Consider the following 26,800-nt stretch of genomic DNA (forward strand, 5'->3'; position numbering starts at 1 on the left):
TCTGTCAGTTGCCGCAGGTCTTTCCCCCACCCCTGAAACCCATCTTTTTAAACTCTCAGTCTGACGTCAATGGTGAGGGGGGTTTCCTTCGTGTGCGTGGGAACTGACATGGACAAATGATCGCTTACCTACACTTGTTTTAATATATATATATATATATATATATATATATATATATATATATATATATATATATATATATATATATATATATATATATATATATATATATATATATATATATATATGTGTGTGTGTGTGTGTGTGTGTAAGTAAGTGCATGTGTGCGCGTGTGTGACACTGAAAAATAACTGATGTCTTTTAAATCCCTCTAAGAAGGTTATAAGAGTATATACGCACAGCGCGTGAACAAAATCCACCAACTTATTGCCCATTATAGCGCATTATATATATATATATATATATATATATATATATATATATATATATATATATATATATATTATTGTGCTTGCAGGATTTCAATTGTAAATTGTATAAATTAATTACCAGATCACCTTTTCACTACGTAGAAACTTTATGCAAATAAACAGATGAGGAACCAAGAGTGAGGGAGTGAGTGAGTGCACGTGCGTTGGTCACTCTTCTGAGAAGTGCCTCGCGCACCGGCTGCGTGAGCGTGTACCGCAGCAGGGATTCTCGGTTCCGGCCAGCAGACGCTCGTCATCCGATGTTTGAGATGTTTGAGATCTTTGAGGAAAACTCATTAATGACTGTCATGTCCGCTGACAGGTGACAGAGCGCATGAGTAAAGGGCTCTGGCGTAAAGACGCAGCATTTTATGATGAACGTTGATAGAACCCCGACCACGCAGAGTCACGCACACTGGCGGGCTGCTGGGCGTCTGTTCACATTCAGAAGGTCCTGGAAGATGGAACAAGTCAGTCTGAACACTAAGAACACCAGCATATAGACAAAGTGGAAAGGGATTGTATGACGTAGTTTAAGATGGAGGGATAAAGGGAACAGAACATACGGACCCACTCAGGTGACAAGGTGTTTGTTTCCCGCTGTAATAGGATGAATTCGGGGATTTTAGCACAGTTTATTTTCTGATTTGATACGCAGTGGAAGTACTTGATAGAAATCACAGGATCATATAAAGTGGGCGTGGCCAGCAACACTTGACCCCAAAAATGAAATTAAATGCTTGGGATAGTTTTGAAGTACTCTTGTTACAGTACTTCAGTACATGGTTCACTGTAACAGTACTCTTCTTCTTCTTCTTCTTTTCTTCTTCTTCTTCTTCTTCTTCTTCTTCTTCTTCTTCTTCTTCTTTTTAAGTATAATTAAATCATTTCACTTCTACTAGGCTTATTTTTCATAACTTTTACACAGTGAAGAATTTATTTATTTATTTATTTATTTATTTTTATTGCATTTAACCTGGGAAGAATGGAAGCGTTCTTCTTTGTACCGCTCCTGCGTATCCGGTTCTTTACACACTCAGTGGCGGCTATTTTACAGTCGGCGTCCGCTCGAGCTTCCAAAGATGAAAGTTCAGATAGGCTATGTAAGAATACTCACGAAGCTGACCAAACTGACTGCGTCATCATACACGTACAACGGCAAGGAAACACAACACTGTAAAATATTTACTGTAAATTTTACAGTAATTTACAGGCGGCAGGGTTGCCAGTCAAGTATTGTAAACGTTTACACTAAACGACTGTAAACATATTTACAGTATTTACAGTAAAGGACTGTCGTATCTTACATAGTATAACGTAATAAGATATAAAAGATATAAAAATGTATGACGGTAAACAGTATGTGTACAAAAAAACAACAACATGCTTCTCAAACCAAATAAAAACAGACCTTCTGTGCATGAATCAATCCTTACATACTTGATATTCTATCAGACATGTGGGAAATCCAATCTAATGAGTGCATACATACTGAGCTATACAGTATTGAGAGGTAATGTGCAGCACCAAAAATTTACATAATAGTACAACCCAAGGCGCCAATATCTGTCATGCTTGAGCGTGTTTACCTCATAGACACAGTTCTAAAAAATGTGTGTGTGTGTGTGTGTGTGTGTGTGTGTGTGTGTAGTTCTTTATTATTATTATTGTTATTTTAAATAGTCAATCAAACGGTATTAGTAGTGTTTCTTTTAAAGAGATTACTTTAGCAATTAATGGAGAAGTATTCTAAAAGCATTCTGCTGAATGTAAAAAAAAAAAAAAGAGGAAAAAAAGAAAAAGTAATTGCAGTCTGAACATGTCATTAAAAAGACAGATTACAGGACTTTGCAAACAGGAGAAAAGAAACATTCATTCGTAAGCCGCTGAATAATGAAGCTCGGAAGCCATACTGTTGAATTAAGACAAATTTGCAGTGATTAATGTGATAATTACGTGGACTAAGCGTATTCATGCAGCAATATTTGAGCAACGTACCAGACTTTTATTAGATGTTTCATTCAATACTTGAATTAATTATATATATATATATATATATGTCTCATTTAAATATAATCAAATTCGTTTTTCTTTTTATTTAGTTGGTTTGTAAAAAGCAAACAAACAATAACCCCAAAACGTTTCTTGTCTGTTTGTGTTGCATCTCTCCGATTCTCATCTTGACGAAGTTGAATCCATGATTTCAGGAACGGAAAAATGACGAGTCGTTTGTTCGGCCCCGATGGATTCGGATGAAGGACCTTGTTGATGCTTGAGTATGCCGTGAGCATATTATTCCCACAGAGTTGAGTTACAAAGATGGCGACGAAGGATGGAGGGAGCTATGGGGGAATGGAGGAGGGACCACGGTGGTGCCATTATGGAAGCACAGAACACCAAGGTGAGTTGTTTCAGAATAGATCATAACCATCAATTGGAATCGGCATCAGAATATACGTAGCATGAGCTACTAACAATCATCTGTCGGTTCTGAAATCACACGGCCGGTGGAGGCATGGTTCTCACAGGAACAGGTTCTCAAATTTATTAGGAACCCCTGCCAGTTCGTGCGGTTATCAAATCCAGCCAATCACGGGGCAGCAGCGCTGTTCTGGTCAGATTTAAAGTTATCATTACGAGAACTGAGGAAACGATGCAGTGATTTGATGATCTGATGAATTGACATGTCTCCTAGTTTTAATGAGAAAAGGGATCAAATTTGGAGTAAATGGACTCTGATTGGACGACCCACTCTGAAGCCAGAGAGCAGGATGGGAAATATAAAAGTGTAGGCTATGAATATCCAATGAAAGGCTCTACACACCCTTGGAGTGCTTTTGCGATGAGATGAGTTTGGTTTTCTACGGAAATGCTATTCCGTATACAGTTTAGGGAAATACTCGTTTTTGGAAGGTTTCGCTCTAATAAAGTTCATAGTACGTTGTCTTGACAGCTAATGTGTCTCACTTTTTCACATTATTAACAGTTCTTTCAAAGCCCCATTAAGTTAGATTTGAAAATAAGAACAACAGAGAACACAGACTACGCATCCACAATATCCCGAAACAAAATGTGCCTCTGTTACAGCTGATTTTACAAAAACTTTGACAAAAGTTTTTCTCTGCACTTACATTTGCATATCAGTTGCTATGCAATACGCAAAACTTAATTTCTTTATAATACAATGCATCCTCACACAAGAGTTATTCTGCGTGACGTTTACGTTTGGAATCGTGCATAGCTGAGACACGTCACCGTTTTTAATCCCAACTCTATTACGCATGCGTGACTCTCGCAGAACTTCTGAATAGCGCTTAGGTCTGTAGATATGTCTGAGGTATGAACCCAAATGTGCACAATTTTACAACTACATCCTCACTACACATGCTTATCTCTGAATATATGCATTGTATAAAGCAGTCTGAGAAGCTGGTACTAAGTATGTCAATCCTTGCTTCATCATCATCATTATCATCATCATTATCCTGACTGGCTAATTGGAAAAAGAAGACATTTTGTGTGTGTAATGATAAGGGCGATCCACTTCTCAAACTGAAATCAATCCTTTTTATCTCTTTTATCTTTTCTCTCCCCCCTGTCTTCTTCGTCCGTCGCTCTCTCTCATCTTCTAGCTCTCGTCTCCACTCATAGCTAGAGTGTCACTCATCATCTCATTCCATCTATTTTAAATAATTAAATGATGAACCCCCCACTTCATATAGATGACCTGTGACGTTTCGTAGACTGTGTACAATAAAGCTCCGTTAAAATTTTCAATCACCGCATTTCTCGACACACACTCTCACAGCTTTATCACGCAAACAACTCGAACCCAAGGTATGTGTGTGTGTGTGTGTATGAGTGTGCATGCGACCGGCGAGATGTGCGTCTCTGTGTGAGTCGTATCTGAAAAGCGAGGTACAGAATCAGTGGTATTCAGAAATGACTCAGTGAGGCAGTGAAAAGAGAAAAGAGCACCTGCCATCAGAATCATCGCCTATTGATAAACTTGACCACACACACAGACACACATACACACGCACACTTATACGCCGCCTCGCTCACAATCAGCGTTTAGTGATGCGCATCCACACTCAGCTCAACCAGAGATATTTTCAATGAGTCAAATATAACCCTAACGAACCATGCTACAGTGCCACAATCATCTTCTACTGACACTTTCATTATGACACTGTTATCAAAAAAACACACACGCACACACACACATACACACACACACTTTAAATGTAGGCACAACAAAGCTGCTATGTCATCTGAATCCATAGTTACTCCTACACTGCTTATACAAAGAAAAATGCCAGACGCATGAAAACAATAAATTGAAGACGACAGACAGCCAAGTCAAGTTTTTCAGGGTTTTTTTCTCCAACCAATGAGGCATGAAGCATTATAGTTATTACACTATAAACACACAAAAGTCAACTCACTCTCATGATTTATGAGATGAGTATGGTCAAGAGTGCCTTCGCTGTCCTGTTTGTGTTTGTAACGAGGTTTTTCAAGTACAGTATTGTTAGTAGTGTAAACTACACGGTAGGCCATTCACCTGCTTGAGTTATAACACTAAATTCAGCTCATACTGATTTATGAGACTGATCCAGAGAGCCTTAACTGTCCTGTTTGTCACTCCATTCTTTTGACCCAGGTAAGGATGTTGCCAAGCTTCCTCTTGACCCCGGCAAGGATGTTGTCGATCTTCCTCTTGACCCAGGCAAGGATGTTGTCGATCTTCCTCTTGACCCCGGCAAGGATGTTGTCGATCTTCCTCTTGACCCAGGCAAGGATGTTGTCGATCTTCCTCTTGACCCCGGCAAGGATGTTGTCGATCTTCCTCTTGACCCAGGCAAGGATGTTGTCGATCTTCCTCTTGACCCCGGCAAGGATGTTGTCGATCTTCCTCTTGACCCCGGCAAGGATGTTGTCGATCTTCCTCTTGACCCAGGCAAGGATGTTGTCGATCTTCCTCTTGACCCCGGCAAGGATGTTGTCGATCTTCCTCTTGACCCAGGCAAGGATGTTGTCGATCTTCCTCTTGACCCAGGCAAGGATGTTGTCGATCTTCCTCTTGACCCAGGCAAGGATGTTGTCGATCTTCCTCTTGACCCAGGCAAGGATGTTACCGATCTTCCTCTTGACCCAGGTAAGGATGTTGCCGATATTCTTCTTGACCCCGGCAAGGATGTTACCGATCTTTCTCTTGGCCCAGGCAAGGATGTTGCAGATCTTCCTCTTGACCCAGGCAAGGATGTTGTCGATCTTCCTCTTGACCCCGGCAAGGATGTTGTCGATCTTCCTCTTGACCCCGGCAAGGATGTTGTCGATCTTCCTCTTGACCCAGGCAAGGATGTTGTCGATCTTCCTCTTGACCCAGGCAAGGATGTTGTCGATCTTCCTCTTGACCCAGGTAAGGATGTTGCCGATATTCTTCTTGACCCCGGCAAGGATGTTACCGATCTTTCTCTTGGCCCAGGCAAGGATGTTGCAGATCTTCCTCTTGACTCCAGCAAGGATGTTGCAGATCTTCCTCTTGACTCCAGCAAGGATGTTGCTGATCTTCCTGTTGACCCTGGCAAGGATGTTGCAGATCTTCCTCTTGACCCAGGCAAGGATGTTGCAGATCTTCCTCTTGACCCAGGCAAGGATGTTGCAGATCTTCCTCTTGACTCCAGCAAGGATGTTACTGATCTACCTCTTGATCCTGGCAAGGACATATTTGTTATGCCTCTGTGTGGTGCAGTTCACACCACTCTCAGCACTGGAATTGTGTTTTGTTTTGAGTTCATGTCACATGGTTTTGTTTATGTCATGTGTTTATGTGTGAAATCTCTCTTTTGTTGTAATTCTAGTCTTGTCTTAGGCCCTCTTCTGTTGTTTACATATTACCCAGGTGTGTGCACCTGTTTAATTGGCCTATTTTGTTTGAATAGTTCATCTAATGATTTGGACAGAAAACCCTGGAAAAGGAAACAGATGTTAAAACACCAATCAGATGTTAAAGTTGTAATTTTAGTCCTCTAGTCTGTTAGATATGCACACATATTTTAGATATGACTATATATATATATGCCTATGTGCTAATTAGAAACCTTGGTGATCACTTGCTCTTAGCTGTCCATGCAGAAATGCCTTAAGAAGAAAAAAAATGGAAAGCCATAATGTGGTTTTATTAATCCAGCTGATGGTACAGCTCATTTTGTCTTTCAGCATGGTGCAGGAGGAGAAGTGTGATTTTTAAATGACTGCTCAAATGAACTTAATGGAGATAAAAATGCAGGATTCTCCATTTGAACCGGTTCATTTCTCTAATGCGTTTTCCTGTTTAATAGTATGCAGTACTGTTGATGAAATTAAGTTAATGTGCAGGATGGATTGTATTATATTTAACTGAAGACATTATTCCCATTTGGTTTAGTATGAATATTAAAGTATATTATACAAATATTTGAAACATTATTACACACACACACACACACACACACACACACACACACACACACACACCCCCCATTCAAATGATTATTATCTAAACATAACATCAGTAACCATAACAAAATATTGTGTCTTTTCTTTTTTTTTTTTCTTTAAATAAAAGCTGTAAATACCAAAACTGGTGAATGTCAAGACATATGACCCTGTCCTATCATTGTGACTACATTTGGCACTATCCTATTGTGTGATGGTGACACTGTCTTGTAATTGTGAGGACATTCGACTCTATCCTATCATCGTGAGGTCATTTGACACTATGCTATCCTTGTGAGGACATTGAACTCTATCCTATCCTTGTGAGGACTTTGGACTCTATACTATCATCGTGAGCTCATTAATCAAAATTTTATAATTGTGAGGACATTTTGCACGATCCTGCCATTGTGAGGACACTGGACTCGAGCCTATCATTGTGAGGACATTTGACACCATCCTATCATCGTCGGGACATTGGACTTGATCATATAATTGTGAGGACATTGGACACTATCCTATCATTGTGAGGACATTGCACTCTACCCTATTCTTGTGAGGACATTGAACTCTATCCTGTCATAGTGAGGACATTTGACATTATCCTATCCTTGTGAGAACATTGAACTCTATCCTATGATTGTGAGGTCATTTGACACTATCTTATGATTGTGATGACATTGAACTCTATACTATCATCGTGAGGACATTGGGTTCTATCCTATCATCGTGAGGTCATATGACACTATCATATTATTGTGAGGACATTGGACACTATTATTTCAATGTCCTGTCATTGTGAGGACATTTGACAGTATCTAATCACTGTTATGACATTGAATGCTACTCTATCATTGTATCATCTTTTGACACTATTCTGTCATTTTTTAAGAGACTTGGAGCTGTCCTGTCATTGTGAGGACATTGGACTCTATCCTATCATCGTGAGGTCATTTGACACTATCATATTCTTGTGAGGACATTGAACTCTATCCTATCATCGTGAGGACATTGGACTTTATCCTATCATCGTGAAGACATTGGAATCTATCCTATCATCATGAGGTCATTTCACACTATCCTATCCTTGTGAGGACATTGGACACTATCCTATCCTTGTGAAGACATTGGACACTATCCTGTCCTTGTGAGGACATTTGACACTATCCTATCATTGTGAGGACATTGAACCCTATCTTATCATCGTGAGGACACTGGACTTGAGCCTATCATTGTAAGGACATTGGACCCTATATTATTATTGTGAGGACATTGGACTCTATCCTATCATCGTGAGGACATTGGACTCTATCCTAGCATTGTAATGACATTGGTCTCTATCCTACCATTGTGAAGACATTGGACTCTATACTATCATATCTGAGGACATTGGACTGTATCCTAACATTGTGAGGACAGTGAACTGTATCCTATCATTGTGAGGTCATTTGACACTATCCTATCCTTGTGAGGACATTTGACACTATCCTATCATCGTCAGGACATTTCACTCTACCCTATCCTTGTGAGGACAATGAACTCTATCCTATCATAGTGAGGACATTTGACACTATCCTATCCTTGTGAGGACATTGAACTCTATCCTATCATCATGAGGTCATTTTGACACTATCTTATGATTGTGATGATATTGAACTCTATATTATCATAGTGAGGACATTTGACACTATCCTATCCTTGTGAGGACATTGAACTCTATCCTATCACCGTGAGGACATTGGGTTCTATCCTATCATCGTGAGGTCATATGAAACTATCCTATACTTGTGAGGACATCAGACTCTATCCTATCATTGTGAGGATATTGGACTCTATCCTATCATTGTGAGGACATTGGGCTCTATGCTATCATCGTGAGGTCATTTGACACTATCCTGTTATTGTGAGGATGTTGGACACTATTATATCAATGTCCTGTCAATGTGAAGACATGTGACAGTATCTAATCATTGTTATGACATTGAATGCTACTATATCATTGTATCATCTTTGGACAGTATTCTGTCATTTTTTAGGACACTTGGAGCTGTCCTGTCATTGTGAGGACATTTGTTTCTATTATAATATTGTGAGGGCATTTGACACTATCCTATCATTGTGGGGAATTTTGATAGTATTCTGTCACTTGGATGTTTGTTAAATAGTGTCCAATGTCCTCACACAAAGGATGCTTTACATTATCCTATATCTTTTTAAGAGTATTTGGTCACTTTTGGTCCTTTCAAGGGTATAAATACATGTACACATGTACACACACACACTCATGCACAATTATTATGGTCTAGCAGTAGGGAGAGTGGTAAATGGTGTTTAATGGGATGAATCGTGAAGAGGGCGACATGGGCTAATAGACTCGCCTGGTGTGTTGACACCATGCTGTTTTATTGAGAACATACACATGCAAATGCACACTTGTAGAGAGGATGTCCTGCTGTTTGTCTTTGAACTGGCTGATTGGTTGTTTGTTGCTTGTGCTGTTTGGCTAATTTCATGATGGTTGTTTAGTAATGCCTGGTGCCGTGCTTAGACTGATGGCTCCACAAGAATCAGTCTCATACAGAGAGGTTAATGGGTACGCACACACACAATGGTTCAGAATGCTTTTTTTTTTTTTAATCTGACATTCAAACTCAAAAAAAGTTGTAAAATGTAAATAAATGTAAATAAAAACAGAATGCAATGATTTGCAAATTTCATAAACCCATATTTTACTCACAATAGAACATAGAAAACATATCAAATGTTTAAACTTAGGAAATGTACCATTTTAAGGAAAAAATAAGGTAATTTTGAATTTGATGGCCACAACACATCTCATAAAAGTTGTGACGGGGATGACAAAAGCCTGGAAAAGAAACAGCTGGAAGGACATTTTGCAACTAATTAGGTTAATTGACATGATTGTAACATGATTGCGTATAAAGAGAGGATCTTAGAGAGGCAGAGTGTCTCAGAAGTAAAGATGGGATGGAATCTGGATAGAAGCATATGGTCCTCTAAAACCTGTATATACCTTTCAGCAGTGATTGTGCCTTTCCAGATGTGCAAGCTGCTCATTTCATATGCACTAATTCACCGCCATACCATCAGACATGTAGGCTTTTGAACTGAGCGCTGATAAAAAGTCGGATGGTCCCTCTCCTCTTTAGTCCTCTTTAGATTAGAGGACGCGGCGTCCATGGTTTTAAAAAAAAAAAAAGGTCAAATTTCTGTCTGACCACAGAACAGTTTTCCACTTTGCCTCAGTCCATTTTAAATGAGCTTTGGCCCAGAGAAGACTGCGGTGTTTCTGGATCATAGTCATATATTTCTTCTTCTTTGCATTATAGAGCTTTAAATAGCATTTGTGGATGGTTCGTGTTCACAGACAATGAGTTCTGGAGGTGTTTCCCATTCAGTGATTTCCCTTACAGAATCATGCCTGTGTTTAATGCAGAGCCGCCTGAGGGCCCGAAGATCACGTGCATGCAATATTGATTGTCACCCTTGTCCCTATTTCTCCAGAAACCTTTGATGATATGATGTACCGTAGATGATGAGATATTCATAGTCTTCGTAATTTTACGTTGAGGAATGTTATTCTGAAATTGTTCCACAAATTGTAGACGGAAGAAAAATGCAGGTGAACCTCTGCCCATCTTTACTTCTGAAAGACTCTGCCTCACTAAGATTCTCTTTTTAAACCCAATCATCTTACTGACCTATTCCCAATTAACCTCCAGCTGTTTCTTTTTACTAACACTTACTTTTCCAGCCTTTTGTTGCCCTCGTCCCAACTTTTGTGAGACGTGTTGCGGTCATCAAATTCAAAATTACCTTATTTTTCTTCTTAAAATGGTACATTTCCTCAGTTTAAACATTTGATATGTTTTCTATGTTCTATTGTGAATAACATACGAGTTTACGAGATTTGCAAATCATTGCATTCTGTTTTTATTTCGTTTTCCACAGTCTTTTTTGGAATTGGGGTCGTACCTCATATAGGTATTTTTAAAATTATTCTTATTATTCTTCTTCTTATTATTATTTACAATATCACCAATTTTAGTGACGTTTCGGAAGAAATATGCCTTTTAACCATCAGTTTATTATTCTGGAACTATGACTCATCACTACGGCATCAGTATTAGCATACCGGCAGGCTGTTTGATTGACGGCTCAACAGCTGGAGGACAGTAAGGGCTTATCTCCATCTGAGCAGACGGACACAGGCGAACATTTTTAAACAATGAGACCTAACAGACACCGTTTCTTCACAATGAAGTCCCGAAAGCTGCGCATTATCATATGAAATAGACGTCAAAGAATGTGCCTTTGTGGCATCCACGTAGATATTTTCCCCTCTTAACCATAACGCACGGTGATGGGGCAGTCATGGAGGTAATAAGGTTTTTTTTTTTCCACACACACACACACACACACACACACACACAGGCACATATATCCAGACATAACTGTCAGTGAGATTTTACTGCAGAGACAGCGTGGACAGGAGAGATAGGCTGCGGTGCTCATTAGGTCCGAGAGAGCATTAATGAGTTCTGTATTCGACGCGGGGAAATGTTAGTGTAGAAATACGGAAGTGTTAAGATTAGACATTAGAAGAGAGATTTTGAGATTGTCTTCTCAAGCAAATATATCCAATATAGCCATTTATATTTCTCCATTTGACTCCTTTCTTCCTATAATATTTGCAGAATATTGATTTTTTTTTTTTCTCATTAAAATTGGAATATTTTTTTCCCCAGTATGTGGTCACGCTTTCTGTCAGGGCTAAGAGACATTAGGTCAGAAAGTGAAATTATTACTTTATTTACACTATGAAGTATGAAGCTATGACTTGTCAACAATGAAAAATAATAATAAAAAAAAGTTTAAAGACACATGATCAGAGAAGAATACGATGGTTCTTCCCATGTAACATCCAAATCCAGAGTGTCTCATCTGTCCAATGTCAACGAGTCAATAGAGGTAACTGCGTGGGGAAAAAAAACAACAACAACATAGCAACTAAGTCAGATTGTTTAGACAAACAATCACTAATAGTTAGGCGTTAAAAAAAAAGGTAACTGGTGTATCTATTCCGTCATGTTAGTCTGTCTTTTTAGTCTGTCTAGAAGTTTTGATGTACTAGTTCAGATCCGTTATGCCACTGCTGGATTGTTTAACCTACACACACACACACACACACACACATACACACATATAGAACGATAAAAACCTTGGCTTTGTAAACAACCCAGTGGAAAGTGATTTTTAATGCCTGACAAAGTCTCTTCTCAAGCTTGTTAATCAAACAGCCCAGATGAGCTTAAATATTTGCGCTGCTTTCAGGAGCATAATTAAATAACAATTACTGCTGACTAACAGGCTTTTCCACGTCTCCGCGTGAGCCTCTGGAGATGGCGCACCGAAGCCTGGCACAGCTTTCACAACTAATAACGCACTAATGAAAAATACATCAGACTGATGTGTGTGTCCACACACCTCGCCCGTGCTCGGTTCTCAGGGTCCATTACCCCGACGAGACGTTGCTATGGATGACTATTAATGGTGACTGTCCTCCGTCTCTGACTCTTGATTTTTCCATCTTGCGAGTCCTTTTTTTAAGGCATGGGATGAGATAAGTCTCTCATGTCCAACAATTTTCACTAATCGTATATTAAAAGTGGCTGTAATCACCACACGTACACACAAACACACCCACTTGTACTTATATGTTGTTATGATCCTGGTGCTCTTAAAGCCCAGCTTGGGATGAAATAGTTCAGTGTGAAAAGACTGCCATTTAATGAGGTAAAGACCGCGACACATTTCTATTTTATCCACAAATTAGTACGCAGAAATGTTCAGATTGGTATTTTGCCCATTTCATCCCCATTTTGTTTTCGTACTTTTTAACGGGTCCAAGCAGCGCACGTGCTGGAATCCTGTTTTGTTGTTGTTGTTGTTGTTGGTGGTGTTTTCTCCCAATTTGGTAAATTGGCAATTCCAACTCACTAGCTAGCTCTCCACGACTCGCTACATGGCTGCTAACAACCACGGAGGGTGAAGGCTAGCTGTCTCCAAGACACATGAATCCAGTCAACATGTCTTTTCAAACTGCTGCTCATGCTATGTCACAGGACTACCCATATTTCACATGAGTTACAGCTCAAAAATCCATCTTATATTGGAATAAGTGTTTTAAAGCAAAGTGTCCACTAAAACATAAAGGTGCCATTGCTAGCAAGAAAAATCTAGCTGGTAGATGGGGAAAAAAATCCAGAAACCCTAGCCTATGTTGGTGGATGAGAGAGTTTTTTTTTTTAACTTTCAAATGTGCATCAAGAAACAGTAAGAAATTGAAGTGATACCAGTGTTCAAAGTGGATCTACTTAATAATTAGCAGTGTCTCTATTTTTTATTTCTTTATTTTTTTTTTACCAACCAAAGAGACCACAGTCCCATCCACATGATTTCTATTTTCACGAAAGCGAGGCTTATCACGAAGTTCCCTTCAGGTCAATTGGCTAAAAAACTAGCATGTTGCCTTAGCAATGGGTTAAAAATAATAAGTGTTGGCACCTCTGTGTCATCTCTGTGTCTTTGCTCTCTGTGCTGACTGAGTTTGCTACATATTGTATCACGTTTCACATTTACACACATACACACAATTTAAATCAAATAAAGCGTTAGTCTTTATTATTATTATTATTATTATTATTTATATAAATTACATAGTTACAACTTTATCTGATTGATATGATTAATTGATAGAAATCAGCTACTGATTCGACCTCACTGGTGGGTCACAGGTGAAGGCGGGGCCATTCAGCAGCAGTGACCCTGGAGTGGCCAGTGTTGGGTCATGTGACAAGAGAGGCAGCACTTCAGCAGGAAGTGAATCCTTTCCAGTAGAAGTTCTTGCAGCCTGCTTTTCGCTCTCGAGGTGGAAGGGTGTTGGGATCTTCTGCTGATCGCTCTAATTCCACTGTGAGATCTTGTTTCGTCCCCAGAGTAGAAACATCGTTCTCCTGAAACTCTGACTCGGGCATGGTGAGCTGGGCTAGAATGGCCTTCAGATCATTCTTAGTCCACTCCTGAAAGGCAAGACAGGATAGAGAAGGCGGAGAGTTTGAAGATAGAGGTTAGTTAGAGATTTGGGGAAAGAGTGACTATCCCAGAAAGACAGGATTTTTTTTCTCCCTTCATTTGAAAATGAGTATTTCAGGAACACATGCCCAAGTAGACTGAGAAGGCAAGTTGAAGATGACTAACGTCTCAGCTGTGCTTGTCACGATCAGACCTTTCCCAGGCTGAAATGATTGACAGCAAATGTATTTCGTTGCAGTTTTCATTCCCATGGGTATTCCTGCTAATCTAATACTCAGGAAGGAAATGATTGGCACCTCAATTTATCCCGTAAAGCCCGAGTTCTCATGAGAACGTAAAATCAAGGGAAATATTTGGGTTAGGAAACGATTGGGATTCGGAAATGATCTAGCTATAAGATACGCCAGACCTCCCAGAGTTCTTGTTTGCACTCTGATCATAGTCTACACCATTTAAAACCACTATAGGATAATCTGTTCTCCCAATCTACGTGCTCGGAATCTGCCTGATTCGTCTGCTTGGAGCTTCTGTACTTGTGACTCGTCCCTAAAGATATACCATATGCACTTCCCAAAAAAACCCCAAGTGTTCCGAAGTCTGACCTTTGTTTCAGTGAAAACTCCCTCAGATACTATAGATTTGTCCTAAGAACTGCTGCTGTAATCAGCAAGACTTTTCTTGTGCTCATCCCAGGAGTCTCATTTTCATCATCTCGTACTCATCATCCTTTTATAATCAAACTATGCTGCGTCACCCAGAACATTCGCTTTTGATTTCCGTTCCTCTTAAGGTTTCTTCCTCATTTCTTCTCAAGGAGTTTTTCCTTGCTGCTGTTGCCTCTGCATTTCTCGATCCGGCTCTAAATCATCTCAGAAGTTCTTTTGCGACAATGTCTATTGTTCAAAGTGCTATATAAATGCCCAAGTATAAAGTTACTTCTTATCACACTCTATTATTTTAGCTACGATATACGCATGTAATACGTGATTAGTAATAAATATAAGGCTGGGCCTCGGCATCCTATCACAACAAGAAATAGCAAGCGTATATTTGCATGTAATGGTGTTTTTTGTGTGCGCCAGTGTTCATGCAGTCTAACCTGTGCAGCCACGCCAAGGGCCTGAACTCTTTGCAGAAGTCTGCGGTGTCGCAGATCCAGGTCCGGCTGAGAAGAGACGCCGTTACTGCACAGCACCAGAGACAAACCGAGCAGGGTCAGGCAACACTGCAACACACACGTCCTCATCTTCGTCTCAGTTGTTGTTTTAGTTAGGCTTCTGGTGCGGTAAAGAGCTCTGAAGGTTGGGTTCTGGTAGCTTGGGACTCCGCGGCACTCTTTTTAAACTCATCGGATGACTGGCAGCTGCCTGGTTGCCGGGCGAAGCCGGAATGCGATGTCGTAAAACGTCGCCGATTTTCTTTGTTCGCGGCAATGATGCACGCTTTTGTTAAGATTACGTGAGTGAAAGAGTATTGACTTTACACCGACGAGGACAATAAAACAATTTGCGCGAATGGACTCGGGTCCTCTCGGCTAATCTACCGCAAATACAACCGAGAAATGTTGCCGGGTCTGCCTTTGTCTCGCCAGCATGCGCACGGTGGTCTAATTAACGATAAAAGCCTCACAAACTCATCCATAATAGATTCTTACTGAAAGCCTCTTGGCATTTTTTTCCCTGTATGTTGAATAATAATCTAACAAAAGGATACGTAACTCTTGCTGCTTGGCTGACTGGAATGTTCCAGTATTCTGCCTCTATCGAGTCTTATTTATATATCATCAGTCAAATTTTTTATTGATAAAGCTTAGTTCGTACAGATGGTGCGTAGATTGACACCGAGCCTGAAGATTGGAGTGCAGTGAGGAACAGGAATTTGGAAAAATGTTCCCTCTGACCTCTGATTTGTCCTAATGCGCTAAAACTAGACGTACAATATTCCTGGTGCTGAACGTTTTGCACTTTATAGAGAGTAAGAACACATTCTGGGCTCCAGCCAAAGAGAAATAATGATGTGTGTAGAGACAAAATGAACAGTGAATGAACAGACATTCTGAAATAAACAAATCCTTCAGTACATCTTAAGCGTCTTGTAGGGACAATCTTGTAAGAAACCAGGAAAACAGAACCGTACAGGATCCACTAAGGACATCAGGAATATTACTTTTACACAGTATATCTCTTTTATTATTATTATTATTATAATTTAAAAAATTTTTTATTTCTTGACACAGCTTTACAAACAGTCAGGAGGTGTTTTTGAAAGGGCGCGCATTTCATTTCCTGCTTGTTTCAATCCGAGCGCACAGCACCCGTATTCATGGACTGATATTTACAAAATGAATTGAAATAAAGCGTTTCTTATGATGAAATCGAGCAACGTCATGGTCACGCCCACTAGTTTGGAAACTCCTTTACTAATTATTAAGTAGCTCTTACACCAGAGATTTGACTTTGACTTTTTTTTTTTCTTTTCGTTTACATAGTGCACATTTAGAAAAGAAACAAGAAATACTAGCTACCTGTGTGCAGCCTGTCAGTGTACATGCTACATAATAATAATAATAATAATGATAATAATAATAATAATGATAATAATAATAATAATAATAATAATAATTATTATTATTATTATTATTATTATAATCTGCACGTAGGAAATTAAAATGATTATATATATATATATATATATATATATATATATAAAAATATAGATAGATAGATAGATAGATAGATAGATAGACAGATAAAGAAGATATATTTCTTTATATTTTATTTTTTTTAATATAGTACGTTGAGTTCCAATTTAGGTTGAATTTTCGCAGGTTGCAGTTGTTTCATTTATTTGATATTTTACTTTCATTTCATAAACTACAACAATAACAGTATATTTTTCTGCACTTTTTGTAAATTTTTGCTAATTCTACCACTGCATTGTTTCTTTGTCCTTCTTGTTTCATAGCCCATGTGTGAATCAAGGACCAAAGACTGATTTACCAAATACAAATAAACTAAAATTTCTAGTGGACAGTGTACTGTATGTTATTCTAATATTCTTATAATGTGTTAAGTTTTATTCTGTGTACTAAAACACAGAGTGGTCGGGTCTACGCTACTACTTCGTATTATATAAATTGTATTAAAAATCTAATTGTCCAATGCACCTTGGTCAGAGTGCCACTATTCCTGCTCATGACCCACTCCAAAATAGCTGTGAAGTTGTTTTTTTTTGCAATACTGTTTAAATATCATTTAATTTAGATGTTATTAAAAAAGAATTGTGCATTTATTTCAAAGTTTATAATAGCACGCATAATAAGGCTTGTTTTACAATGTAGGACAGTGTTACAATATAAACACACATTCTGCTGAACAACATTAGTGTGTCAAAGAATCTTATTTGAGAAACTCAGATATTAGGATTTAAGTCAGAATAATGCAGCCCTAATTTACTGTAAGTGTTACATCTCCGTAAGTTAAATGTCCGATTTTCCGTCCGATAATCATGAAAGCAAAGCCGTTAAATTCTTTGCTGTTATATTTTTAGGAAACAGACATCATGTAATCCACCTGCTACACATAGCATTAAAAATTCAATTCATTCAGGACCATGGCTTAATAAAAGTATTTCGTTTTTATTTCCGCATACCTGTGATAGTCTGTTGTTCAAGTAGCTCTGTACTGTCACCTTGTGGTCACATGGATAAAAAGTAAATAAGAATTTCAGTGCTACAAAACACCTCACAGAGTGCTGAAGATGCTGGAAAAAATAAAGTAAGAGTGTAAAATGTAAGTTTGGACAGTAATATGGGTTTTTAACATATGCCCATTTCCAAAGCTATGACATTTGATATACAAAACTTGTCATAAATTAAACACGAACCATAAATCCTGAAACCTGTACAATCATATACTTTACAACGTTCAAGGCTTTGTAAAAGCATGTAATGTCTTTATAAACTCAGTAGCTACTGTATAGTTACTAGAAGCAAGCAGTGAACACAGTAAACGTTCAGAAGCTAAAGGATCGCATTACCGGCCAGTGGCAAACCTAATTTTTGGATTAAATATTAAAGAGTTAAATTCAATATAAACGTGCCGATTTATTGGTTTAAAAAGACGCTCTGCTACAATACACACGTAAAGCAGCTACAAATATCTTTATCGCTTTAGTCTTTCTTTGCCAAGTAAACAAAAACGTAAGCTCACATCATATCTTAACTTACAGGTTAAATCCACCCTGAAGGACTTGCAGAGTAATATTTATCGTTAACATGTGATCCTCAGTAGCGTCCAAGATTTATTTTGCAATGTAATTCTGAGCGCCACAATAACGGAACACATCAGAAATACAATTCTTAATACAAAACGTATTTAACATGCGAGTGGAGCCTGAAAGGAGGACGTAAACTTTGTAAACTTTATTTTACTGTCGCTACAAATGACCATAAACATATCTTATGAAACTATACCAGCTGAAGTATCACGATACCACACGATATTGTGTTAATTCATAAATTCAAGTCTACAAAAAGAAGCAAATTTACAGAAGTACATCGATATAAATGAAAACAGACAAACCAGATTTTCCTCTGAATACGTTATTAAATGAGAATAAATAACTGGCTACTGGGAAAAACTCAAGAACAATGCAAATGGAAATTGTCCTCAGAGTTTAAGTTCGGAAATGACCTCCAAAAAAATAAATCATAAAATCGGGAACGTTAGCTCGCTTTCTAGCAGACACGGCTAATTTAATTATTTACACAGAGCGGTTGGCATAACGTTAGCTCGTTTGGTAGCAAACACAGTTAATTTTATTATTTACACACAGCGGTTAGCATAACGTTAGCTCGCTTTCTAGCAGACACGGCTAATTTAATTATTTACACACAGCGGTTAGCGTAACGTTAGCTCACTTGGTAGGTAACACGGCAAATTTTTTTATTTAGACACAGTGGTTAGCATAACATTAGCTTGCTTGGTAGCAAACACGACTAATCTTTTTCATTTAGGCACAGTGGTTAGCATAACGTTAGCTTACTTGGTAGCAAACACAGTTAATTTTATTATTTAGACAGAGCGGTTAGCATTACGTTAGGTCGCCTGGTAGCAAACACGGCTAATTTTATTATTTAGACACAGCGGTTAGCATAACGTTAGCTCGCTTGGTAGCAAACACGGCTAATTTTATTATTTAGACACGGCGGTTAGCATAACGTTAGCTCGCTTGATAAAGGTAAAGAATTTAGGCTAAATGAAGAGTCACTAACCTTTGTGTATTCTGCACAATCTGTGAGATGTGTCATTTTAGCAAAACTGCAGCACGTACAACATTACTTACGGTGCTACCGTATTAACGATACTACCGTTTAAAAAAACAGTGGCATCAGCGGTATTTTGAAGCTTTGGTATCGAGATGCTACCGTAGTACCGGTATACCATACACCCCTACTACAAACACAGGGCTAGTCTTGCTGAGCGAGTTCCGGTTGCTCGTTGAAAAATTAAAAGGCATTTGTGTTTATTGGGAACATGCGTCTCTGGCTTTTCGTTGTGTCTACGAATTTGTGTCCTTTCATCGGGTGGTCCCCTGGGTGTTGTTTGAAGGGTGTTGTTCGTAGTCATTACTGTTGCACTTAGTTCTAGAGAACAACATCCCCACGTGCCACGTTTACATCAGCACTAAGTTAGAAAGCATAGCACATATGGGTTATTAGTTCAAAAGTTCCCGAAACATTCTGTAATTTAGTCCATTAGTTACTACTTTTGTTTTCCATCCTTCAAGAACCTTCTTGAAGACCTCAGAAATAGGATTTAGAGTGGGAAAAGTCAAAGTTCAAGGACAAAAACGTTCCGTCTCAACGCCGGCTGAATAAAAGTTCTCTGACGCTCAGGATGACTGATTACAAGACGGCTCCTTCATGCACACCTGACAGCGACTGATGATGCTCGGGTAGTCCTCTTTTACTATCCGCGGGGATGGTTTACTGTGAAACAAAAACACAAACACACATCAGGTATGTGTCTGAGAAAATGCTAACTTATACAGTATATAATGTCACTAAGATCAACATTTTTGAAAATTTGATTAAACCTTCTTAAAAAGTCATTTCTGTTTCAGGTAGACGTCTCTTCTTTTTAATCTCCACCTTCACAAATATAACCTAGTCTCAAAGTCGACATCTGGGAGAAATACCTGAACATCTGGCTAGGATCCAGAGCGGCCAGCCAGTAGCTGTAGGCATCTGAGTAGTAGTTACAAGTACCACGGCCAAGACACTCGATAAAGGGAATCCTCTGGAAATTCTCCAGACAGGATCCAGGAGACGACAGGGGCTGACCCGAGCCCTCGGAACCCACACCTGATTGCTATTGAGACACAAGTAAACGAGCAACATACTGAATACACACACACTTATATCACCACACCGCTGTTGAACGCTCGATCCTGATTGGTCAGAAGGTTGATTCATTTTCTATGACAGCAGCTCTGACTCCATTGCAGCTGCAAACCAGAGGTTTGTGTTTTGTTAATGTGCTAGTTCCAGTACGCTCTAGTAGTTACGTGTATGCTTTAAAAACGTGTGTAATCACCGATTTTAGTGAAATGTTCTACGAAGAGACAATGGCATGAGCATTTCTAGATGGAGTCTCCAGTGTCGATGCTTTATAACAGTCTGAGACAAAGCTGTAACTTTAAGTTCTGATAGCGTTGCATCTTCTCAACAAGCTTCTCAACAAGTATGGAATTATACTTGAGTGGTTAAAACTGTTTTTCCGAAATATTGTATATTCCCTCAGTTGATGTTTTGATTATGATGGTACAGAGTGCTGTCTAACACTTTGCTCTAAAATCAATCAAATAAATCAATTGGAAACTGTTCAAACTCATGAAGTAATAGGATATATTAGGTCGAGTGGCAAATTTAAAGCGGTTTTCTAATTTCTTGCATGACTATTCACAAGAAATTCTACAAAATTGCTCAAATATCTCTTTATGTAATAAGGTAGACTTCTTTCAGTAATGATTTGTGTTTGTTACCATGACATAAGAGTAGCCTTGCCACAGAGACCGCCATCCAATGGGGCATGATGGGACTGTATTGTTCTGGCTGTGAAACGCTATCACATTACCTGGAGCGTCACATACTGAGCACCTGGAAAGAGAGAGAGAGAGAGAGAGAGAAAGAGAGAGAGAAATTAACAACCGGATAGCATTAATAGAATAGTATTATTCCTTTATTTCAGTCACAGCCAAGCATTCATATCTGTGTGCATATACAGTGGAGATAAAAGTCTACACACCCCTGTTAGAATGGCAGGATAGATAAAGACAAATCATGTCAGAGCCTTTTCTACCTTTATTGTGAAATTTTAACCTATAAATTAAAGTAAAAATCAATAGGATTATTTTAGGGGGAACATTTTGAAATAAAAAATGTTCAGTAACCTGCTTGCGTAAGTGTGCACACCCCTAAACTAATACTTAGTTGAAGCAACTTTAGATTTTATCACAGCATTCAGTCTTTTTGGGTACGAGTCTGCCAGTTTGGAGCGTCTTGACTTATGCAAAAGCATTCTAACTCAGTCAGATTGGCTGGGTATCTCCTGTACACAGCCCTCTTCAGGTCACCACACAGACTTCTGATTGGATTTAGGTCTGGACTCTGGCTGGGCCATTCCAACACCTTGGACTTGTTTTGGTGAAGCCGTTCCTTTGTAGATCTGGAGGTTTGCTTTGCGTCGTTGTCATGCTGAAAGGTGTAATTCCTCTTCGTCTTAAGCGTTTTAGCAGAAGTCTTAAGGTTTTGCGCCAAAATTGACTGGTATTAGGAGCTATTCGTTATTCCCTCCACTCTGATTAAAGCCGCAGTTCCAGCTGAAGAAAAACAGCCCCAAAGTGCGATGCTGCCACCACCATGCTTCACCGTGGGGGTGATGTTCTTTTGATGATGTGCTGTTTTTTTTTTGTGTGTGTGCCAAACATATCTTTTTGTATTATGGCCTTTTGGTATGTAGGGAGCAACCAATCCCTGCCAGAAATTGCTGCAATTGTTTTAATGTTGCTGTAGGCCTCTCGGCATCCTCCTTGACCTTCTCATCAATTTTAGAGGGACATCCTGTTCTCAGTAGTGTCACTGTTGTGCCATATTTTCTCCACTTGTTGATTATTGTCTTTACAGTGTTCCATGGTGTATCCAATGCCTTGGAAAAATTTTTTCTAACCCTCTCCTGCTTGATATTTTTCAACAACTAGATCCTGTACCTGCTTTGTAAACTTTTTGTGGCCCATGGGTCCAGTTGGGTGTTACCAAGAAGATGTCAGGAGAATCATATAGGAACAGCTGGACTTTACTTGGGGTTAATGAGTTTCTTTAATTGATGTTCAGGTGTATACTAATTAGTATTTAACATGAGTTTGAATGTGATTGGTTGATTCAGTAGACTGTCGCATTCCCAATTATGAAAGGGTGTGCACACTTACGGAAGCTGGGGACTGGAAGTCTTTCGAATGAGTAAGTCATCTGTCTTTACAGTATAAATGACTGTTTGTCAGATACTGTGTGTGTTCTGAGCGTACCTGCTAACATACTGCGCCAGGGTATCACCTGAGATTGAGGGCAGGTCACTGGGCATGGGTGTGCCAGTGGACAGCCAATAGGAGTAGTCGTTTCGGGAGGCATAGCGACAGACATTATCGCTATTACAGAAAAGGAATGGCATGGTGGAGAACATCTGTAGACAGCTCCCCATAGTGCCTTGGTTTCACACACACATAAATGTACATACAGTATAGTATATACGCATACACGTACACATACACAAACAAGCACAAATGATAAAGATGTGTGTATCGCCTGCATTTTATATCCGACACAAGAACGAAAGGAGAGCTGTCTAAAGCCACAGTGAGGTAAACAACTGAATTCTATTCAAAGCTAGAGATTTATTCCTGTCAGGACTCGAATAGGTCAGCTTTAATTAAAAGCTATACTTTATAAATATATATACACATAGATAATGCATATAATCACTACGAATCAACCAGCCCAAAAAGAATAAAGTTGCACCTGGCATGTTTTAACATCGACACGAATGAATAAAGTGAATGAAAAAATGTCCAACGATGTCTACAGGCCAATTCAGACCAGATGCGCTCCTAAAGCATCTCTCTGGGGGGGTTTTTTTTCTGGGGTTTTTATTCGTTTTGCTTTTGTTTTTATCCATCACACCACGGCAATTATGCTTCCGTTTAATCAGGGTTTCAATCCACACCAGCTGTGTTAGTGATTTCTGTTCTCCAATTATTGTATTGTGTAAATGTTTTGGTGCTCCCCTCTTTAAAAAAGAAAGAAAGAAAAGAATACAAAAAAAACAAACAAACCATATGCAGTCATATTCAATGTGCAGACTAAGTGTAGTTATTTTCAGATAACTTGATGTGTATGTGTGTATATACCATACCAAGATCTTGGCCGTGTCCCCGTTTGTTGGCGTTGATAAAAAGGAGTGAGTACCCAGAGTAGACTTTACTGGATCCACTAGGGCAATAAGGGATGTCTTGTGTCTGACTGTGCTTGGTGAACAGGAAGCTATCTCGGGCACTGTTGGTCAAGCAGGGTCCCGGTAGACCCCTGGAACCCTTCTGACCATCTTCACCAGTAAAACCCAAATCTCCTGAAAAATCCCAAACGCATTAACAGACACAAACACTTTACAGTACACAGTAAACACTCAAGCACCTTACACACTGGAGCACTGCACTTTAAGTTTGAATATTTTCAGGTAATAGTCAAGAAATAGATTCAAGTTCAAGACTTCTAGAAAGGCGTATAGTCTTAGGCACCCTATAGGAATTTCTATTACTATATCTTCTGCATTGTTGAGTCAAAAACATTTGATATTTCCATACACACTACTTTACCAGCAAAGTATATCAGTAACATTTTACCTATCAGAACACTTTTCAGAGAAAAAAAAAAAAACATAACGTGTTTAAAAAGAAAAGAAGCGAGTGAGACAGCCAAAGTCTGTAAAAGATCTGCAGCAGTGTCTCCAAGATGCTCAGTAAACATCTCATTTAAATGTAGAAACTTCATTATTTTAGAACGCGCCTTTGTTTTACAGCATTATCTTTGCGTGTGAGTAAAACTTCTGATTAGAAATAAATAAATCCCTATACAATAATAGACACACACATACCTGGCAACCCTGCTAATCCTCTGCTCCCTTTCTGTCCACGTAAACCTTGAAGACCAGGGAACCCATCTTGGCCAGGAAGTCCTTTAGGGCCAGGGGCTCCTTGTAGGATTTAATGAGAGAAAAGTATCACGAGTATGATGTTTCATGTATAGATCATGATTCTTTAGTATTGTTTGACCTTGAGTAAAGCTGTACAGTAGCTGTCATTATTACTTGCGAAGGACATGTACAAGTGCGCATTTTCAGAATCTGAATCGGTGTAAAGCTCTTTCATTTACTGCTGGGAAATACAGCGACGGGTGGGGGAAAAAAAAGGTAGCATGTTTGGTTCCCATTCTGCAGTCAATTGATTTAGGATCAGTAATTTAAAAGATCAACCTATTTCAAATTAGATGCTCTCAGACCAGTTGAAGAAGCAGAGAACCCACCAGCATTTGACTGAAATAGACTAAACACTGTACACATCAAAGCATTCAGGTGTGTATGTTTACCTATTGCCCCTTTAAGTCCTGGTGAACCGGTTACTCCAGGAGGTCCAGTCTTTCCTGGAGGTCCAGGCAGACCACGGTCTCCGGGAATATGCATGATTCTGTAGTAATCATCCGCCCCTGGTACACCTAAATTGCTCAATATTATCAGTAAACCTTTTATATTTCTCCTTTTACCTTTTTGAGTAAAAATAACAACTGGCACAAACTCTCACCTGGTGGTCCTTTTGGCCCTTTTTCTCCTTGATTTCCTGGTTGGCCATGTGAGCCATCCCTTCCTCTTTGACCTACGGGCAGTCACAGGGCAGCAGGAGGCTTATTCAGGTGCATGCATTTTTAAGATGGGTGTGATGATAAATGAATATGCACACATCACGGCATTGCAGGGTCTCAAAGGTGACGCGCACAGTTTGGGCACTCGTAATACATATGACATGCATAATGGATGGAAAAGCTTAAAGCTTATCACAAAGTTTCACGACGAGACAAGACAAAACACACACAGCGGCATTACGTTACACCCCGAACATCGATATATTTTCAGATGCTAAAAAGTCTCGTAGCTGGAGTTTTCCAGCCTTTCGGTGTCGGGCTTCGTGATCAGACCACACATGACGTGCGGTGCAAACTATTACACATCATTGGCAGCATTCATACACATGCACATGGACACAAACAATAGGCCACATGTCTGTTCTAAAGAGACATTCAACCTTGGTAAGAATAGTAATAAGGCAATAGACGTTAGAAGGACTAAATAACACCCGAGGCGCATGTCAACATACACTAAACCTATATATAACCCTAACCCTAACCCTGCACAGTGCAGAGCTAACGATAACAAAATTAGCAAGATCCAAGGACAAATGGATATACGTAGCATCTCGAATCCACTTCCTGGACAAGACGAGAAGGGGAAAAGGAACAAGTGTGGTGTAGCTGTGAACTTTTATGTAGCTCGGTCAGCACATGTAAGGCCGTATGAGGTACTCACCAAGGAAATGGGAACCTCAGCCAGTTCCAAAGGAAATGTAGATCTTATAATCTCTTATACCTGACCAGGTCAGTAAATGGCTTCTGTATATATTTGTCTTCATTCTTTTGGCAGACATTTTAGACAATTTAAAAGACAGCGCCGGGATTTAACCAGAAGTTTACCCAGACTTCAGAAGCCTAACTGTTGAGCTAATGGGTCTTAATTTGTTATTTGTTATTATCATCATTTTATTTTTCATGGATTTACTGAAGCACTTCTACTTCTTACAGTACCTCGAGATCCAGTGTCACCCTTTTGTCCTGTTTCTCCTTTGGGACCAGGGTAACCATCGCTCCCAGCATAACCCTGTAAACAACATGTTACTTGTTATTTCTACCTTGGCCTTGGTTTCTGAAAACTGACAAGTGCAATTTTTTTAATCGGAGTATTACACTATTTATGATCTTCTCTCATCAGCCATGAAAGCTCATCAACCAATTCTTAATGTAACTTTAGCAGTATTAATAAATATTATTTCTTCAGGGTGTTAATTAATGCCTTTAGGTTCAAACTGAGTGGCACTTCATTATATTTTGCAACACTCTCAACACTGTGCAGTGCAGTTAGATCATCTTACTTACTGGAATCCCTTGTGGACCAGTGTCTCCTGGGCAACCACACACTCCACGTGGTCCAGAAGTCCCAGTGTTGCCCTTATCTCCCTTAAAGCCTAGACCAGGTTGTCCTGGGGGACCACATATCCCTCTGGGCCCTACAAAAAGCAGTGTGGTAAAGCTACATCGAGACATTTCAGAAGTCATTCATAAAACCACAGCAACTAGTACTTTAAGTAGTCTGTCAAATTATAAAGTGCAATTGTTTCATATAAAAAGTTTAACCTTGTGATCCTGGTTGTCCAGGAGGTCCTCGCTCTCCCTTGGGGCCATCCACGCACAAACCCTGCGCACCAGGATTCCCAAGGGGTCCTGGCGGCCCTGGTTCACCACAGGGCCCTGGGTCTCCTACTGCACCACATTTTCCTGGAGGCCCAGTTTCCCCCATGGCTCCTGGTTCCCCTTTACAACCTAAAAATGACAA

The 26,800-nt window shown here is 39.4% G+C and overlaps 2 protein-coding genes across 2 annotated transcripts in view; both read right to left on the bottom strand.

Moving 5' to 3' along the window:
- Positions 1-13,597: 13,597 nt before the first annotated feature.
- Positions 13,598-15,355, bottom strand: sst1.2 (somatostatin 1, tandem duplicate 2). Its single transcript, XM_017490520.3, has 2 exons — positions 15,130-15,355; positions 13,598-14,017 (listed from the first exon to the last, which is right to left on the bottom strand). The coding sequence occupies exons 1-2, from the start codon at positions 15,274-15,276 to the stop codon at positions 13,808-13,810; spliced, it is 357 nt and encodes a 118-aa protein (XP_017346009.1). The 5' UTR covers positions 15,277-15,355; the 3' UTR covers positions 13,598-13,807.
- Positions 15,356-17,647: 2,292 nt separating this feature from the next.
- Positions 17,648-26,800, bottom strand: part of col4a3 (collagen, type IV, alpha 3) — a 43,800-nt gene continuing 34,647 nt past the window's right edge. The window contains exons 42-52 of the mRNA XM_017490515.3: positions 26,602-26,787; positions 26,344-26,474; positions 25,996-26,068; positions 24,942-25,013; positions 24,730-24,855; positions 24,239-24,337; positions 23,501-23,713; positions 22,617-22,794; positions 21,078-21,192; positions 20,232-20,404; positions 17,648-20,022 (exon numbers count right to left, since the gene is read on the bottom strand). Coding sequence (XP_017346004.1) covers positions 19,926-20,022; positions 20,232-20,404; positions 21,078-21,192; positions 22,617-22,794; positions 23,501-23,713; positions 24,239-24,337; positions 24,730-24,855; positions 24,942-25,013; positions 25,996-26,068; positions 26,344-26,474; positions 26,602-26,787 — 1,463 coding nt within the window. The 3' untranslated portion in view covers positions 17,648-19,925. The remainder of the gene's footprint in view (positions 20,023-20,231; positions 20,405-21,077; positions 21,193-22,616; positions 22,795-23,500; positions 23,714-24,238; positions 24,338-24,729; positions 24,856-24,941; positions 25,014-25,995; positions 26,069-26,343; positions 26,475-26,601; positions 26,788-26,800) is intronic.

Source organism: Ictalurus punctatus, chromosome 17, assembly GCF_001660625.3.
Source record: "Ictalurus punctatus breed USDA103 chromosome 17, Coco_2.0, whole genome shotgun sequence".
Lineage (NCBI taxonomy): Eukaryota > Metazoa > Chordata > Actinopteri > Siluriformes > Ictaluridae > Ictalurus > Ictalurus punctatus.

Bases quoted from the DNA above. Each gene is read 5' to 3' on its own strand.
- sst1.2 (XM_017490520.3), bottom strand. From the start codon at position 15,276: ATGAGGACGTGTGTGTTGCAGTGTTGCCTGACCCTGCTCGGTTTGTCT. The intron at 14,018-15,129 runs GTTAGACTGCAT...CTTGCCTTTCAG, and splicing joins CCCTTGGCGTGGCTGCACAG to GAGTGGACTAAGAATGATCT.